Source organism: Phaethon aethereus (genome assembly GCF_964289735.1).
Source record: "Phaethon aethereus genome assembly, chromosome: 15".
NCBI lineage: Eukaryota > Metazoa > Chordata > Aves > Phaethontiformes > Phaethontidae > Phaethon > Phaethon aethereus.
In genome coordinates, this window is record NC_138591.1 from 11,028,982 (window position 1) to 11,047,746 (window position 18,765).

The 18,765-nt window shown below is 35.8% G+C and overlaps 1 protein-coding gene across 1 annotated transcript in view; it reads left to right on the forward strand.

The window, feature by feature from the left end:
* SNX29 (sorting nexin 29) overlaps window positions 1-18,765 on the forward strand; it is a gene marked incomplete at both ends in the record, with an annotated part of 138,310 nt that overhangs the window by 61,616 nt on the left and 57,929 nt on the right. The window contains 3 exons of the mRNA XM_082006780.1: window positions 5,956-6,072; window positions 9,656-9,711; window positions 10,723-10,804. Coding sequence (XP_081862906.1) covers window positions 5,956-6,072; window positions 9,656-9,711; window positions 10,723-10,804 — 255 coding nt within the window. The remainder of the gene's footprint in view (window positions 1-5,955; window positions 6,073-9,655; window positions 9,712-10,722; window positions 10,805-18,765) is intronic.

Genomic DNA, 18,765 nt, shown 5'->3' on the forward strand with positions numbered 1-18,765 from the left:
GGCTGTGAGCAACCTGCTCAAGTTGAAGATGTCCCTGCTTATTGCAGGGGGGTTGGACCAGGTAACCTTTAAACGTCCCTTCCAACCCAAAATACTCCATGATTCTAAGAAAAGAAACATTTCTATTAGGCTTGTGTGGTTCCACATTAATCGTTAGTAAATACTGGATCCATACACTGACAAGTCAGCTGAGTTTACCACTTGATTTGGATTAAGTATGGAACCACAATGTGGTTGTGTAGCTAAAATAGAAAACTTGTGCCAGTCTGTGTTTTTGTTGGATCTGTGCAAGTTATGGGAGGACAGTTAATAACCTGGTCTAGTGTAAAGCCTGCTGGGTAAAGATTAGTCCATCAACATTTTTTTGAAAAAAATTAAATAATCAAAGTGATTTATACTACATAATGTTTTGTGGCATGTGAAATTATTTTTTTTGAGTCCATGATTTTTACTGTCCAATAATAATGTTAATTTAGTTCCAAGTCTTGTTCACTTGGAAGTGGGCTATGGAATGTTTATGAAAAGTAGTCTCCTGAAAGTAAATGTGTCTCTGTACTTCATTGCCTATGTGAGATTGTCCTTATGAATGCTGGTTGTACATTCTGAGTATTTTGTGTTCACTCATGAAGATAATCCTAATAAAGGGATAACAAGTTGCAATTCAGAATAGCTGTCTCAACACAGGAGATGAGGTGAAACCTTCGTCCAGGTGTGAAAGGAGAAGTTAAAAAGATCTAGGGAAAGATAATAGTAGTGTTTAGATCTTTGTTGTTTAGATCTTTTGTCTTGGGCTTTGGCTTTTGCTGTGAAGATACATGGAAGGATGCAGCAGCTAGAAACATACTGATTTTTATCCCTCTTATTAACACTTATTTTATTCCTCTTATTAACACTTATTAAACTTATTATCCTGTGTATCTGATTTTGCTTTTGCTGGTTGCTTTCATTTTCCCAGGCACAGGTCTTACCAGAGTAGTGTTTTTCCTGTTCAATGCATTAGTGCTCTTTTGTATGTCAGGATTAATCTTGGTAAACACTGGTAGTACCGTATACAATTGACAAAGACCGTGAAATATTGCGAGCATTAATATGTAGTTCACCTAACGTGCACAGTTCCCAATGTATTTTGAGTTGAAAGCTACAGCTTGTTTTCCTCTTCTTGGTTTTGATGAATTGTGACTTGTGCTTACCTTATTAGCTACAGTAAACAAACAAACAAAACCCCAAACAAAAATCCACACCACAATTTAAAATAAAAAAAACCCCAACAAATGAAAACAACAAAAACTTAACCCTATTCTTAAATGGATCTTGCCGTGTGCCTTGAACCAAGTAACTTGCTTGCAGATGGAAATGTCAAGAATATGAAATGGAAGTTTTGAAAAAGAAAGCAATGACTAAGCATATTATGACTATATCAATAGATTTGTCTGAACTGTCTGCCATTTTGAGTTTTACTGTTTTTCACTTGTAGAAAAATGAAATATTTAGTAGGATACCTGCTCTTTTTTGAAGAACTTTGTTTTTATTTCTTTTGGGGGAAAAATGTAGAAGAATGTTGATTTTTGAAAACGGACATTTTCTAATGGGAAAAATACACCCGTCTCCCACTGAGAGCAAAAGGAAGCAACTTCCAGTTCTCTCTAGAGTTCCTTGGGAAATACGTTAGTTTACATTTTGTGACAATTGGGGGAAAAAATGCTGAAAAGTCATTAATTCATATGTGGTTTGTGCAAAAACTTTCATGAGTTTTAGCTGCAAAGTATATTTAAAAAATCTGAGTTCCACTAAAACACCCTTTTAAAAAACCTTATTAATTTTTTCTTGTTGCAAGTTCTTAAAAGTCTGTTTCTCTACTCTAAAAACATGTCCTTCTAAGATTGTATTACTCATATGCTTAATGAAACATTCCTAGCATGTTTTAAGTTAACAGCTTAGTCCTTTAAGTGGTATTTACCTTTGTCATTTCTCTGGAGACTGCTCTTAAATGTGGCCATGCTGGACAGCATAGCTGCAGTGCTGTCAGGCAGCAGAAGTAGACTTAGATTTTCTTTTGACAACAGGTCTTTAGAGTTCTGTTAGTGTGGAATCTAAATATTTTATGTTAGCCTCACTTCCCCTTTGTGATAAGGATTTGGGCTCTTTAAGCATGCTTTCTGATATGACCAGGACCAAATCTGAATGATCTGGCCTAGGGAAACTTAGCTCATTTGTACTTTAATTTTCTGCTTTAAACATATTAAAACAATCATGGATTAAAACAACTGTGAAGATGACTGAAGTCCCAGTAGGGAAAATGATTGCTTAAGCTTCAATGTAGAATGAATAGAGGAAGGTGTGATGACATAAAACATAACTGAAAGTATATAATTATAAGAAGACCTCTGTTGTTTTTAGCAGACCTTGATGCAAGAAGAATCAGAGGAACCCAAATTAATATTGTTATCCAGAAATATATCCCATCGCTCCTTTTGGTTTGCTGTAATGGTATTACCATTAGATGGTAATAATTTTTTTTTAAACAAGAAAAAGTATGGAAGTAACTTAATTACTAATAAAAGTGATTTTCACAAGTAACATACCTGCCAATTTCTCCTTTTGATAATATATAGCAAGTGATTTGCTGTTTTATTTGCTGTTAACTTTTCTTTTTATTATTTAACTTTTTTAGGGATACATAAATTCCAGTCTTTTGAGAGAGCTGTTGAATTTACACATTAATCGAGTCTGCAAGTAGAAAGTTATTTCAAGGACATGCAAATTAAAGGGAGAGAAAACAGTCAGGTATTACATCAGATAGTTTGGATTTTGTTCTGACAGAGGCAGGCACTGAAAAATCAAACATGATTTAATATATGTAAACTACTGAGTTTTGCATCCATTCATAAATTTGTATGTTGCTTTTGATAGCCAATCAACCAGCTATCTGTGCATTTATGACTAGTAGCATACTGCGTCTTTTTGGATGTGAAATACAAGGGTGTTCTGCCTCCCAGCCCAGGCTCTCTACAGAGAGATTGTCATTAACAATGACCTTCTAATATTAACCTGAATCAGTGAGGAGCTTATGATATTCTTAAATATTACACCACTTACTTTGAATTGGAATGAATGGCTCAAGCTAGTATGGAAAATAATTTATCCAGAGTTAATGACATTATATTATTACTATATCTAGTTGGCAAATCTGTTTGGTGCATAAATGTTTGTAATTTATGGAGCAAAACTGCTTCCTAAGTGGTACCTACTACATTAGTCATAAGGCAGAAGTTCATATGGATTTAGATATCTTTTGTTTTCACAAAATGAGCTTACTATTTACTAACAAGTGTTTGAAGTCAAAGAACCTTTTTTGTCAAGGCTGATGTTGAATGAACAATTGAGATAGGAATATGTAGTGTCATTAATTGATAGCCTAGAAGTCCTAATGTTCTGATTTTTACCATGAGGAGCCAGAAAAGAGTCTAATTATGAGACTAGGAAGTTAGTTTTTCTAATGGGATTAAGTGCAACGGAAGTGCTTGACAAGAACAAAAACAAAGCGTTAAATCAAAGCTGCTTTAGTACACCATAAATAATAATAATTAAAAAAGCTTTTGATTAATGAAACTGTATTCATACTGTGTTAAACTTTTACACTTCAGAAAGTGAGGCATGAAACTCAATGGTAACTCAGATGTGTGGCAAGCTTTTTGTATTGGGATGTGTAAGATAAAGCATCAATATTAATCTAAAACTGCTTATATTATCAGGCAAACAAAAATGTTTGCCTCTTTGGGTTTAAATGATCACTCTGCAATCTTTAGCTTTTGTACTTGCTGATAGTCCCATTACGAGGAAAGTTTGTTGCTAGTTCAATTACTGTTACTGGTTTTTAGTAATTTGCTGAGCATTTCAGCATAGTTTGTAAATTCATAATTAGACATATCAGTCTAGACAAATCATATCTGGGCTTAGTCTGTCTCTTTTTTGCATATATGCCACACTCATGAATTACTGGATTTGGAGAACTCCCTCTAATATAAAAAGAAATTGGATAAAAATACTTGAAGTTCAATTCAGGTATAATTATTTTTAATCGATGATGTCAGTTCCTGGCTTGTCAAATTGAAGCTGTTTCTTCTGTTTGCTTTGATTATGTGAAGGATACAGGTTGTCTGGAACAAAGCACTAAATTAAAAACAAGCACTAAATTAAACAAATTGAATTAAACTGCTTTATCTTGGGGAACTTCTCTGGGGAAGAGGGAGAAGGCAGAGTGGTAATTCAAGAAAAGGAAAGCCTGAAATTCATACATAGTAGTGTACTGCCTCCAGAAGGGAAACTATGAACTCTTAAAAGATTTGGCAGTAGTCCAAGACCTTGTACTATCATTGAAGATAGTGAATTGATACTCATCTTATTCAGCTGTGCTTTCATAATATTACCCCATTGCCCCTACTGCTCTCCTAGCTTTGGATGGCTATATGAGGCAGCATTTCAAGAGCTGCTGTAACCTGAAAAACATGTTTAACAATATTCTTGTGGTAGCCTGCTATGCCCATTAGAGGGGCCAGCCAGTCATTGCTTCCGTTTCCATCTAACTACGCCTGTTAAAATGATAGCTTTTCTTGCTCTGCCGTGGGACTGCTCATCTGGTGCTCCACCTCTGATAGTGGCCCTCATCAGTGTTCCTTTTCTTTAATAAAGAAGTCATAGAGAGAGGATTTACTTGGAGACTTCTAGCAGTGGGGTTTTCTGAAGAGTCTTTCTTTTCCCTTGAAAAGAATTGTACAAACCCTTTTTGGCTCAAATTTCTTTGCCCTAAGGCTATAGGTGGCCTTGTCAGTTCAAGATGGTTCCCTTGCCAGGTACATTATATACTGATGGGTCACCCATCATAATTGAAACTTTCATTCAATTTTATAATATAACGGTTCTGATACGAGCATCTAACAAGTCTTGCTGAACACAGATACCAAGTTTCTTTTAGCCTTTCTCCCTGTTTCTGCTAGTTTCCCCATCACATTCTCTTGATGATTAATACATTACTGCTACAAATAGTGGTAGACCTTTGCTATTTGGGAACCCTTGTCCTTTTGGAGTTCTTTCCCCTTAAGCTGTAGGCTTACACTTTACTTCTGTGTAAGAAAAATTCAAGAGCTCAGTATCATCTTTAACGTTGGCTTAAGTTTTGTTGTTTCTTGCTTCTCTTGGCAAGGAACCAGCTTAAACATAGTTTGCTCTGTAAATTGATATACTTTCCAGCCTTGTCATTCATCCAGGCCAGTTCACTTCCATAAACATCCTGCATCAATTGGTCCTTTCTTAGTGTCAAGACTCAAAAATAAAGAGCACAGGCATAGCTAGACTTTGTGTCCAAAGATGCTGTGCTTGAGGCGACACTATTTATCTATGCACAACAACTTGAGCCACAGTGTAATTGTGGTATTCATGCTCCTTTAACCCCTCACAGTTTTGCCTGGGATGAGTGGACTTCTAGCTCCAATCCTATTAAAACTCCAAGGAGGAGTGTAGAATATATTACTCACGAATTATGGACAAATTGTAATGCAGTTTTTGCATTTTGCATTATTCCCAGGGTATTGTGATTAGTTTATATCTGGTTGCGTGCTGTGTTCATCAAAGAATTAAACTCAGAACAAAAATTAGTAGGTGTTTTAGTAGAATCAGTTGCCACAGGATCTCCTTTGATAGGAATAAAACTGGTCAGAGTTGTATTCTGTCCTATTGAATTCAATATCAAAACCTACATTTCAAGGAATGAGTCAAAATTATTATTACAGTGTCTGTTCTTAATGCTCAGTTGAAACTAATGCATTAGCAATGAGATGTACTACTTGGAGAGTATGGTAAAATAAAAAATTTAAATAAAAGTCCATATATGTTTAAGAAATTACGTAGTGTGTTTTTTTTCAGTTTAGATCACAGGTATCTGTTGCCTTTGTTTTTCAGGTAGCTGAAATGCATGGGGAACTGATTGAATTCAATGAGAGGCTGCACCGTGCTCTGATGGCTAAAGAAGCTCTTGTGTCCCAGATGAGACAAGAACTAATTGATTTGAGAGGGCCGGTATGTGTTTATTACAGTGTGGAATACCGCTCTGGAATAAGCTCAAAACCATTACTCGTGATGAAATAAAATATGTAGTAGCTTATAAGAAATAACAGCTAATAATGCATCTGTCAAGAATGCCTTCCTCAGTATTTTTGATGGTGATTGGTTCTTTTTAGCAGAATTGAATGTAAAATACATATATTCAGACAACAAAATTGTTTTCTACCAGCTATTGCTTCACTTTGGCTTTTTGAGTTAAAAGTTAAAATTTGGAAATGAACAGGGAGGAAACAGAAGGAGTTAAGAATGTTCCTAATAGTTGTCCATCTTCTGAAGGAAGGCATATTTGGGTAGTTTTTGTTCATATGATTACATGATATTGCTTCTTACTCTTTTGGTTGCACTGGAAGCATTCATGCCTATTTTATCACAACATTTATGTCAAGTGGCTGATGACAGTTCTGTGCATTAGTGAAGCAGGAATTTACCTATAATTTCAGCCTTTTATATGGAAACAATCACATTATTGTGTTAAGAGATGACACAATACTAGTCACAAATCATGTGTATATTATAGCTGTACTTTCTTGAAGATTTTGGGCTTTATGTCCCTGTTCAGAGATTTTGTTTTTAACCATGTGTCTCCATATCCTAATCCAGTAGTTTGGTATTGATACTATATTTTTAATGTATCACAGAATCACAGAATCACAGAATCACTAGGTTGGAAAGGACCTTTAAGATCATCAAGTCCAACCATTAATCCAGAACCACCATGTCCCCTAAACCATGTCCTGAAGCGCCACATCCACACGTTTTTTGAACACTTCCAGGGATGGCGACTCCACCACCTCCCTGGGCAGCCTGTTCCAATGCCTGACCACCCTCTCAGTGAAGAAATTTTTCCTAATATCCAATCTAAACCTCCCCTGGCGCAACTTGAGGCCATTTCCTCTTGTCCTATCACTAGTTACTTGGGAGAAGAGACCAACACCCTCATCGCCACAACCCCCTTTCAGGTAGTTGTAGAGAGAGATAAGGTCTCCCCTCAGCCTCCTCTTCTCCAGACTAAACAACCCCAGTTCCCTCAGCCGCTCCTCATAAGACATGTGCTCCAGACCCCTCACCAGCTTCGTTGCCCTTCTCTGGACACGCTCCAGCACCTCAACATCCTTCTTGTAGTGAGGGGCCCAAAACTGAACACAGTATTCAAGGTGCGGCCTCCCCAGTGCCGAGTACAGGGGCACAATCACTTCCCTGCTCCTGCTGGCCACACTATTCCTGATACAGGCCAGGACGCTGTTGGCCTTCTTGGCCACCTGGGCACACTGCCGGCTCATATTCAGCCGGCTGTCAACCAGCACCCCCAGGTCCCTTTCCGCCGGGCTGCTCTCCAGCCACTCCTCCCCAAGCCTGTAGCACTGCATGGGGTTGTTGTGGCCAAAGTGCAGGACCCTGCACTTGGCCTTATTAAACCTCATACAGTTGGCCTCTGCCCATCGATCCAGCCTGTCCAGATCCCTCAGATACCAAGAGAAAATTAATTCCTAAAACTTTATAAGAAATGGAAGTGGTACTGTATTTTTAAGGGCTAGCTAAATGCTAGTTGTTACTAGTTGCTATTGTCCAGAATGAAGTTGTGAATTGAACACAGTCCTAAAGGTTCTTGCATTGTCCTAAGTAGTGAATACGTTTTAATTTTATATTAGTAAACAAAACTGTGTGCTGATAGTCTGTTACTTATTTGACTTGACTTAGAACTTTCAAAGTTGGTAAAATGTGTAACTGTCAGAAATTGTAGGATGTGAATATTTGATCCCCCTTTGACTTTTTTGATAATATCAGTTCTTAACACTGTATTAGTAAAACAGTGTATAATTTACATTTCGTTATAAAAATAGCTTCCATGATTCTTCTCTGTCTTCTCCTTTCCTTTTAGTGCTGATAATTGATTTTAATGGCTGTAATCTATAAATGAATTGTTCACAACGATGTTTGCCAATTTCTAGTTGCTGGGTTTCAGAACTTCTGCAACAAACATAGAGGAACATTGAAACAAAATGTATGTGTTTTCAAGGGTATGAGGAAGTACATTGATGTAATGTCTCCATCACTGCGTTTTGCATTACAATGAACAACACTTCAGTTACCATCTCAAAATCGGTAACCAATTTGTTTCAACATAGATGTGCAAGCACTGGAACTCATTACTGTAATCCTTTTTCTTATTTCCAAAGTCCATGCTCTGTTTTTGAGGTTTTTTTATGCAAAAATTTTACTGACGTTAATGAAAATAACTATATATATCTGGTGGCAGGATTTGCCACTTCAGATATTGGCAAAGAGGGAGGGTGCAGGTTGTAGTTAAGATTGAAGAACGTCTGCTCTCTGGCACAAGAGCCCTGGAAAGCCAGGCTGTGTGCTGCCACTGGAGGGTGGACTGGACTGTGAACAGACAACACCTGATGGTGGTAATCGAGGGAGAGGTCATACTGGCCTTTCCCACCTCATTTCTCCAAAAAAGGGCAGCAGACATGTTCAGGACTCCATACATATGCCCTGTATATATGCCCTGGAACTGTCTCGGTTCTGCACAGTTCTTTTTTTCTTTCAGGAATGACTTTATGCTGAGCCATATCCATTTAATTTTGGGAAGGCAAAATTGTATTTTGTTGTGTGTTGGGAGGTCTTGAGCTGGTCTGTCAAGATGTCTGGAAGTAGATTTTCTTTAGTCCCCTTGGAAATTTTATATTGTTTTGCAATAAATGAATATATATTGCTTTACAATAAGCAATAGTATATACTTAAGCTTCTTAGACAGCAAATATTCTGAAAAACAGTAATATACATACAACATACATTGTAGAGATCCATTGAACCAATATTTAACTAATGTAGAGGCTGTCTCTGGAAGGTCACAACTTTTAGCTGTTTTTCTTCATCAAAGCACACTAACTATTCTGCATTAAGCTTTACATTTTACGGTATTTAAAGGTGAGAAGATACCTTTTTATGTTTAACTAGCTTTAAAGTAAAGTAAAGAGCTATTACTCTTTCAGTTCTAAATGCTCTTTCAATCTTGTTTTTGCACGACTGCTACTTCTTTTGATTCTCCAGGTGTTAGCCCATCATTGCCATTTTTATGAACCTTTGTAGCTATATAATGTTTTGTAAGAACACAGGTAAAACAAAAGTATCATGTGTCTTTCTCTTAATTGAATGTTGGTTGTAAAAGAAGGGGATCATTAGGTTTTATATGCTTCATCTCTTCCCATAAGGCCTAATAATTATGTTTTTTTTCTGGGTTTTGTATACATTTCAAAATTGCATGCTTTTACAAACCTCAATTTGTTTCTTTACAAAACTATAGCAAATTTTAACATTAAGAACTTGCAAGGGTGATATGTTCATAATCCTGTTGCATGATTGTTTGTTTTTCTTGTATTGTTTCTTTTTTCTTTCATTATTTCTTAGTAATAGTTTTTATTGGCACTTAAAAAATTGAATGTTGAATTGTAATTTCCTTGTAATATTATGCTTTCTTAATAGAAAGCATAATAATCAGTGTGTGGGAATTATTTCTGTTTTGTACATCTAGGTCCCTGGAGATTTGAGTCAAACGTCTGAAGATCAGAGTTTGTCAGATTTTGAAATGTAAGTTTCTTAAAAGGTGTATTTTTCTCTTTGTACTATCTTTAATGAGAAAGAAGAATAAGCAAACAGATTCAATAATTTGCTTTTCCTGTATTATTTCCAATAACTGAATTCTCAGCTGTGGTGTTTTATTGTTAAGGAGTATAAAGAGCTGCACAGTCCATGCCCTAGTATGGTTTTTAGTAATGTTGAATGCAAGGAGTTTAGATTTATGAAGATTCTCTTGGAATGCTCTTTCAGTGCACTAGGTCTTGGTATTCTAACAAAGCACCGAAAAGTTACTGTTTTCTCTTGCTTTGGGTTTGGTAGATGCAAGATGCTATTCATGTGATGGACTTTCTCATTTTCACAGAATACCTCCTAATCAATGCATACAAATAGTACTATAAAACAACCCACAAACAACCCAATCGGTCAGCCCAGATCATTCTAGATTGTTGTGATTTGGAGCTTTGCCTTTATTAGTCAGACTAATGAATCTAGGTTTTTGTGCATGAGGGGGTCAAAATGCAGCTGATGTCTTTGAATCGTAGAAATTTGGAGATGAATTACAAAGAGTGGATGGAAATGGTTTCTCCATAATTGTGCAGTGCTCTTCTGTTATTTAATGAACTCATGTTTTTTGCTGAGGTTTTTGGATCAAAATGTTGAGTTTGGTGAAATGGATAGTTTTTGTTTCATGTGTATAATCAAATGTTGTCAGATGCATGCTGTAAGAAAAAACACAAAAACCAAAACCAACAACAACAAAAAAATAAACCACACCGAAGAAGCCACAAAAGGAATTGTTTCAGTGCTCTTTTTCAGTTATGCTAATTTTGGGGAACACTTTTTGACACTGCAGGTATATAGGATTCAGGCAGAACTACAATTTTTCTGCTACTCCATTTGAAATGTTAAGTTGCTCTGTTGATCACTTTGGTCATTATCTAAATCACTAGAGGTAGTTGCTTTGCAATTACTATATATAAATATGATTCCCTATTTTAAGTTTTTCACTCTCCTCCTCAGATCAAATCGTGCTCTTATTAATGTTTGGATTCCCTCAGTCTTTCTGCGTGGAAAAGCTGCTAATGCATTCCATGTTTATCAGGTAAGCGATACATCTTAACACAGATACTGTGTAAAAGTTTCTGACTGAAATGGCACATTTTAATAACTTAAAGATCTCAGTGTAATTTAATTAGAGATCAATCAATGAACAGCAGCAGTAACTTCATATATATTTGTCCATAGGATTGTGTTGATTATCCAAATAGCATATTTTGAAGGTTGGCTTTTAATATTTTAATACTTTAAAAGCATGCTAATAAGATGACTGCATTGACCAGGAAGTACAACAGTTCGATATTAATCAGTAATGCCTTCTTCAGTATGCATGTACGTATTCTATTTCAATTGTGGGCATATCAATGACCAGAAAAGTTGCTTGACACACAGATGTATGTGGTTTACTGTAGAAGCTCACTCAGAAACATTTTGAATGGTGCAACAAGCCTTCAGTAAGTGTTATTGGATGTGTTCGTAGCGTGTTCTGCTTCAGCTGGGCCGGAATTTAGGGTTTGTGCTCTAGCCTGCCTTGTAGCTGAAGCATTGAAATCTTATACTGTTCCTTGATTCCTGGATTCTCAGTTTCATAACAATTATACCCTCCATGGATTGAATGGCAGGGCCAACTTTAAATACTTTTTAATATGCTGTCCCAGGCTGTTTGTATTTCTTTATTTGCGGACTATTAGCAGCTGAAAATTTTTTCCACTTCTGTTTCAGCCACATGTACTTAGCTCTGAACAAGGTTTCAGAAGCTTTTTAACATTCCTCTCACTTTGATGATTTTTTTGTAGAATTTTGAATAATTTATGAAATGTTGGCAGATAGTTGAAAAAAACAGGAAAACACCTACCTTTCAGCCAGTAAAAGACAATGAAACTAAGACTTTAGCTCATGGAAAGAAAAGCTGGTGGCAATACCGAACAGTTAGTTATTTATTAAAAAGCATTGAATAATCAATCAAATTCAGGTGCACAAGTGTTTGTGGAAACCCAACTTGTTGACAAGTGAGGTTTTTTTTTTGTTTTGTTTTTTTTGTTTTTTTCTTTCTGGCTCACACATTCCTCCACTCTGCTGTCACTGGCTACACATTCTCAAACCCATACACCGGTCTGGTAACACAGAAATTCTTAGAAGCATCAATATCCCACCCCACCACATCTCTGTTACTTTAATGATGTTGCAGTCTATGATCACTAGAGGAGCTCTGGTTTCTCCTGCTTGTGTCCTGGGTTGATCTGTTTTATTCTTTTCATCCTGCTTCGTCATGTCTTAGGTTTCTCTTGTTCCTATCACCATGCACCATCTGCTTTCCACCCCATCTACCATTTCCTCACCAGATTGTCAGCCTGTTGGCAAAGATGATCTTGTCCCGCTCTGTCAGGTGGATTTAATCTCGCCCAGCAGTCCTTGATCTTTAGAGACAGTCCCATGATCGTAAAAGCCATATCTGTCAGTAGCACCTACTGTGCAAGGTATTGATCCACAGGATCCACCTGCTTCTACACAAGCCTTTTCCACTGTCAGGATCTAGGAGACCAGCTGGGCCCCTATGCACTTTATCCTTGTCCCCACTGCTGCTTAGGTGCCCTTGATTTGGTAGTGCTTTTCTCTGGAATGAATGTTGCTGCCTGTGTGGATGAGCAGCGAAGGGATACTTATAATGTACTATTTATAAAGCTTTGAGTTTTAAAAGTTCAGTCTGGCCTCGAGCATTTTTGTATCTAGACTGTTGATCAAGCAAAGGCGGGAATGTGATGTACCCCAGAATTTTCTTCTTTGTGTTTTTCGGTGGGTTTTTTTTTTCCCCTTTCCCTGAAGTTGCATAGTAACTTTGAGTTTCTGGCTAACTTCTGGATAAGTATAGAATAAGACAATTCCAGAAAAGTATTTGGAATCTGAACAGTGAGATCTTTTGCAAGAATATAACATTCGAATTTATATATTCTCTCACTTTTTTTTTTTTTGTTATATCTGCAGTGCAGATTGAAATGAAGGCACCCAGTGAATAAGCTTTTAATTTTTAAGTGCATTTCTGACTGTTTAGGCTTGGCACACTTGTTAATGATAGTGAGAGATGACATGGTACTGTCTAGACAGCATTTTGTGTCTTTTTAATGTTACAGATACCTGCTTTTATGTGAAAGACAGGAGCGGGGGAATATGACACAATAGTTGATCTTACCATTTCCTGATACTGAGGAAAGCTTGTGTGGATGCAGTGAACACAGTTCCATGTTTCTTTCATATTTAGGTGAAAAGTTAACATAATTTCTAATTATCAAACTGTGGGCATGAATTCTTGCAGTGGGAGACTTATTGCAAAAAAAGCACTCTATCTAAGTTGTGAATAAGAAGTAAACTTAAACTGTGGCTTGCTCAGGTGTGTTTACTACTGGTCTGTTGCTCACACAAGTTTTTATTCTCATTTGATTGGTTAGTGAGAAGTAGAAACAAAACAATTCTTGCAGCTGTTTGTGGATGAGCAGAGAGTTTAGCTACAGGCAGCTCTTTAGTAAAGAGGAGCTGCTGTGATAGATGAAGGAATGGGAGGAAAACCGTCTTTGTATACTACTAAAGGTTCTTAGATTCAATAGCAACATTAGTACTGCATAGGGAGGCAATTCTATTTAAACCCCCCCCCCCCCAAAACAAAACAAAACAAAACAAAAACCTGCCAGTTTGGAGGTCCTGGGTGGTTAAATGGCCAGAAAAAATGTAAGAAGAAATGGAAGAAAAGTAAACAAACACATATCTTTTTTGAAAAGGGTCATGGAGAATTTCTGTGTATTGCAAATAGTTGCATTTTTATCAACAATTTTAGTCTTATTACTTGCTTTTTCAGTTGCATTCTCTTTGGTTGAATGAGAAGAAATAATCCTTTTTTTTATTACTAAACTTGCTTTTGTATTTCGAGTTTTGTTAGTTTCGTTACTAATAAGAAAAACTAGAAACAATTTATTTGTAAGGTTGCTATCTAATATGTCAATTCTATCTTTTTTTTTAAGTTATAAAGTGCGTTTCATTAAGGTATAATAGAACTGGATTTAAAAACATTAATTCTTTGAAGAATTTAATTTATTTCTAATTTTACTTGTAACTTGATATCAAACTTGGTTACTAAAGAGTTTAATACTTTTCATGCAGTTTGACTGTACATGACTATACAAATGGCATCATGAAAGCCTGGGAAGTATGCAGAATTCATATATACTATAGAAGTTCTGTACGTTCTTTTTCAATAAGAATAATATTGAGATAAACTAAGTTTCACAATTTATAAGATTTCACTGCTTTATCCAAAATCTGCTGAAGTGAGTAGTGCGTTAGATGTTGCTCTCAGTTTGCTTTGGTTAAGGGCCTAACTATAGTGACTTGAACAAAATTTAGGTGTTTTTTTATTGTGCTTTTGCACCTTACTTCTATTTAGAATTGGCATGGCATTTTAGAAAATATGTTGTACTGGTACAGAGTGGGTTTTAATAGACTTCATCCATTACTCATCATCAATGGAAAACAAAGAACTTGTGATTGAAGGCTAAGCCTCTTGAGAAGAGGAAAAAAGGAAGCAAAATACCATTGCGAGATTCTAAAAGATTGAAAATTCTAGATTTACAAAAAGACAATTTTGAGAATTTTATTAAGTTCTTTAGGTCTACAATATGTTTCTTTAGGTCTACAATATATAATCAGAACGTTGGGTATCCATAGCGTGAAAAATTCTGTTTATTGGTATATGTGTTTGAAAAATGTACAAGTTCTTCTGAATGTGCTCTATTCATTATCTATTAACACAAGCAATTTATTGGACATGTGTAATGTGGAAAGTTGGAAGCGTCTAACTAGAATAGACATAGAATGTCTCTGGTCAGACTAGTTTATCTTTAATTACAGAACAGCATAGAATATCATAGAATTCATCTGGTGAACAGTTGTGTATTTGCTCAACTTTTTCTTTTAATATTTTAAAAAAGCAAGCAAGAGTTACCAGTATAAATGACCTAAAACTTCTTTAATTCTCATTAAACTTTGATCTTGGTACCTGCTGAGTTCTTTCCTTATGGAAGAATACATTAATGGAATTCTACCAGTTTGTGATCTCAGTAACAGGAGTATGACTGGGAAGAGTATCTGTCTAGCAAATAACTTTGTTTTCTGCCACTGTGCCTGTGAAAAAACATAGATTTTCCTAACTAGAAATACTCTGTAGCATAGCACTATGATGAAACACTTGAAGTGATTGCCAATCTCTGATCAAATATTTAGTGATGTGCTTGCTGTATATATATTCTGCATTTTCTAGCTACCAGGAAAGCATTAATTTATAAAACTTCAGAATAGCCTCAATAACAGCACTGTGCATTTATCTTGTTAAATCTGTGCCAAAACATGTGGTCCTGATTACAGGGAATTTGATTCAATGTTGAGATTGTGGAAGAGGGTATTTACCAGGCTACCAGTATGTAACGAACAGGCAAGGACTGGCAGTGACAATTAGGATAAGTGACTGAGCTCATTTCTGAGAGTCCTTTTTATTCATGATAAACATTATTTCTTCTGCTTTATCATTTCTTTCTCCAATGGCAGAAAATTAAAATGCTTTTTATCAGCTACATGAGAAATTGCATGTAGTATATTAATGTAAAGGAAAGTAGCAATATTGCAGAATGTTGATACTATTGAGATCATTACCAACATCTTTCAGAGTTCAGATTTCTCTGAGAGTACTTGAGTAACCATAACTTGACATGTAAAAACTGACTCTGGGTTGTGCTTGTTAATTCTGAGAAAAAGATGTCAAATGAACTTTGGAGAAAGCTAAAGTGTGCCAACTGGAACAGGCAAAGTTTGAAACTTCAGGTAAGCATGACTTTTAGATATGCTAAATACTTATGACTGTACTTAAAGGTAATTGGAAATTAGCCTTAAGATGCTTAGCCTGCCTGAAAATTAGATCATATGCGTAATACTATTCAGGTAAGATGTTGCTGCCAAATGAAGATGTTAGAAAATGGCATGGATCATGACCATTGCTTTTCCAAATGTAGTTTGTGTACATGTATTTCTAATATGGCTTGATTTCTTCTGCCTTTTCTGTTATTAGAAAGCTAAAGAGATTCTCCTCCTCTCCCCTCCTGTTATAAGCCACCTTGTTGACCTTTGCTGATTTTAAATTGTGTAACTCTGGAGCATTTCACTTGATGGGGAGAGGAAGACAGTGTGCCAGCGGAGACTTGCTATGTCACATATATTGTTGATGCACTTTAGAATTGTTGTGCCTCTTCTATCTCTTTTTGCTCATAAATGTGTATTTTCCAGCAGAAAATAAACTACTGCATATGTATTACATGCCTTGCAAATGTCCAAAAGAGGGTGGAAAGAATTTCAGAGCACCTCAAGTAGTTTGGAAAAGTATGAACCTATCAGTTCCACAGTATCTGTCATCTTAGAATGTAAGAATTAGGAGAAATAAATCTGGGTAGCTGTGCCTCTTCGAAGTCAATGACAATTTTGCATTTGTGCTTCTTAAACCAAGAAAATGAATTAATGACATGTTAATTTGCATATCAGGAGGGCCTGACCTCGACAGGATAAGAACAGACTCCAGCAGGACTTCTGTTACAGTGCCTGCTTTTTTTTAATTTTTTTTTTAATTTAATGCAGATTTGTAATGTTGTTTTGAAGGGTGTTTTAAAGCATTTGTTTTTGTGCCATGTTAATATTTTGGTATGTTTCAGATGTCAGTACATCTGAATCAGTACATCTTCCATCCCTAAAAAACCCCAGATGTTGTTTTTTAGTGAATATAGAAGGAAAAAGTTCTAGCTCCAGCATACTTGTCACATAGTTTCAACCATCAAATAGTTTCTTTAATTTCTGTTAAGGATTAAGAATTCTGGACAAGTGCAGAAATAAGGTTGTGGACTCTGAAAGCAAGCAACATTTTATAATGAATCCTATTAGATGTGGGAATTTTTATCAGACCTCTGTATTTGTAGAGTTACACTGCACTCTTGCAGTAACATTTAACTGGTAGCGTTTACTGGTTATGAATCTTAAGAATTTAAAAACAAGACCTAGAAACAGAGCAAAGTTTTATGCTCAATTTGAATGACTGGGTTCAAGGGGACAGTTGTGAGCAGCAGATTAATCAGTGCGCACAGCTTAGCACTATCTAATACTGCCTTAAAAATTAACAGAGCCATAGACTTCTGTCGTTCAACTGTGAATATTACAACAGTTAGATGGTGTATACATTTTAGTGAAAAAGCTATTTAGAATGGGATGTGCACTTAAGTGTAGTTATAAGTTCAACTGAAAAATATTTTTTCACTTGTTTTTGCAATTATCACCATTTCACAATAATTGAAGAACTTTCAGATGACAACAACAAATAATTGGTGACTACAATAAATAAAGACAAAAAAACCCCATTGTGATACAGGACTTTTCAAATTAGTACACATTTAAGGCTTTGTTTTCACTTGTACTGTGAATAATCTGCTGAGGACAAATATCCCTACTGAGAATAGGTGGCTGTAAGTGTTGGGGAGTTCAATTTTGTCATTCCATAGAGTATCATATGGGATCTTACCGGAAAAGTGGAAAAATGGGAAGACTTCATTTTCTAGATGGGCTGCTAAGCCATGGTGTGGAAGATAATGTTCCATTTGATTTCCAATGATACAAGATAGAGGAGAGTATGGAGGCTTCAGAGAGGTAGAGATCTAGTATTTTGCTGCATGGATGAAAAAATGTTGGAAAAAAAATGGGTTTGGATTCATCAGGATTTCGATATGTTTCTGCAATAAAGGGATTTTTCACAGGAGGGATGATTTTAAATGCAAGACTTGGTTAATGGCACTTGAAGATCATAAAATTTATAAGCTGAACAGCAGAAGAATATTTGCATGTAAAGAAGAGCTGGTGTTTGGGATAGGAATAGGAATTTAAATAAACTAAAATTAATTGATTTAAACTCTATTGTAAAAGGAACAACAAAAGCAAAAATTCACTACTGTAATATTTAACTATAAAAAAAGAGCATGAGAAAAAAATCAGGAAGCTGGCTAAAAAAAAAATATAAGGGACAGCTAAGATGGTTTGCAGACATAATGGAGACTATTTGAAAACTTGGGTATTGCTCAAAGGAAATGCATAACTCATTTAAAAAAGGAGAGAAATTAAAAACAAGAGAAGGAAGTCTAAGCAGCAGAATAAGGAAAGTTATTAGAAGTAAATAAATACATTTTAAAACCTTAAAGAATTTAAGTCCTCTCCAAAGAAAAACAGAGGAATCTACACATTCTGGTGGAAAAAAGTAGAAATACGGTGTTACAGGCCTCTTAAAACTTCCAAAAGACATCAAATCTAATGTACAAGAGTACATATCGGGAAGAGGTCACTTGCTAAAGTCAATACTCAAGCTGAAGAAGGTCTCAGAATATAAAATAGTAACAGAAAAATGCATATTTAAAAATCTCTGTTCACCATGGAGTTGGTGATGGGTTATGGGGTATGCCCATTCTGGATTATTCCTTGAGAATTAGCAGATTGTCTGTTTTGAATGATAATACCAGTAGAAGATCTTATTAAATAAGAATAAATCTCCACATGCAGCTCACCAGGAATTCATGGGTGAAATAGCTGAAAACTGACTTATAAATAGCTTCTGGCTTGGATAGCAGACAATTTTTAAAGTAGCTGACCTGGCATAATTTTTAAAAGGGTTTAGGGAGGTCTAAAAACCAAGTTGTTAGAAATCATTAGAAAGGCATAGAAAAACAGCAAACTATTATGCCATGTACAATCTCTGGCTTACTTGTGTGCAAGTTCTAGTCCTCTACAAAGAAATATATTGGAACTGGAAAGAATATGGGTGAAAAATGAAGCTTTTTCATTTAAGGAGCTTATTAGAAATTCTCAGCCTGTGAGACGGACAACTGAGAGTGAAATGCGATAGCAATCTTTCAAATCATGAAAGACATGGAGAGATTTTTAACT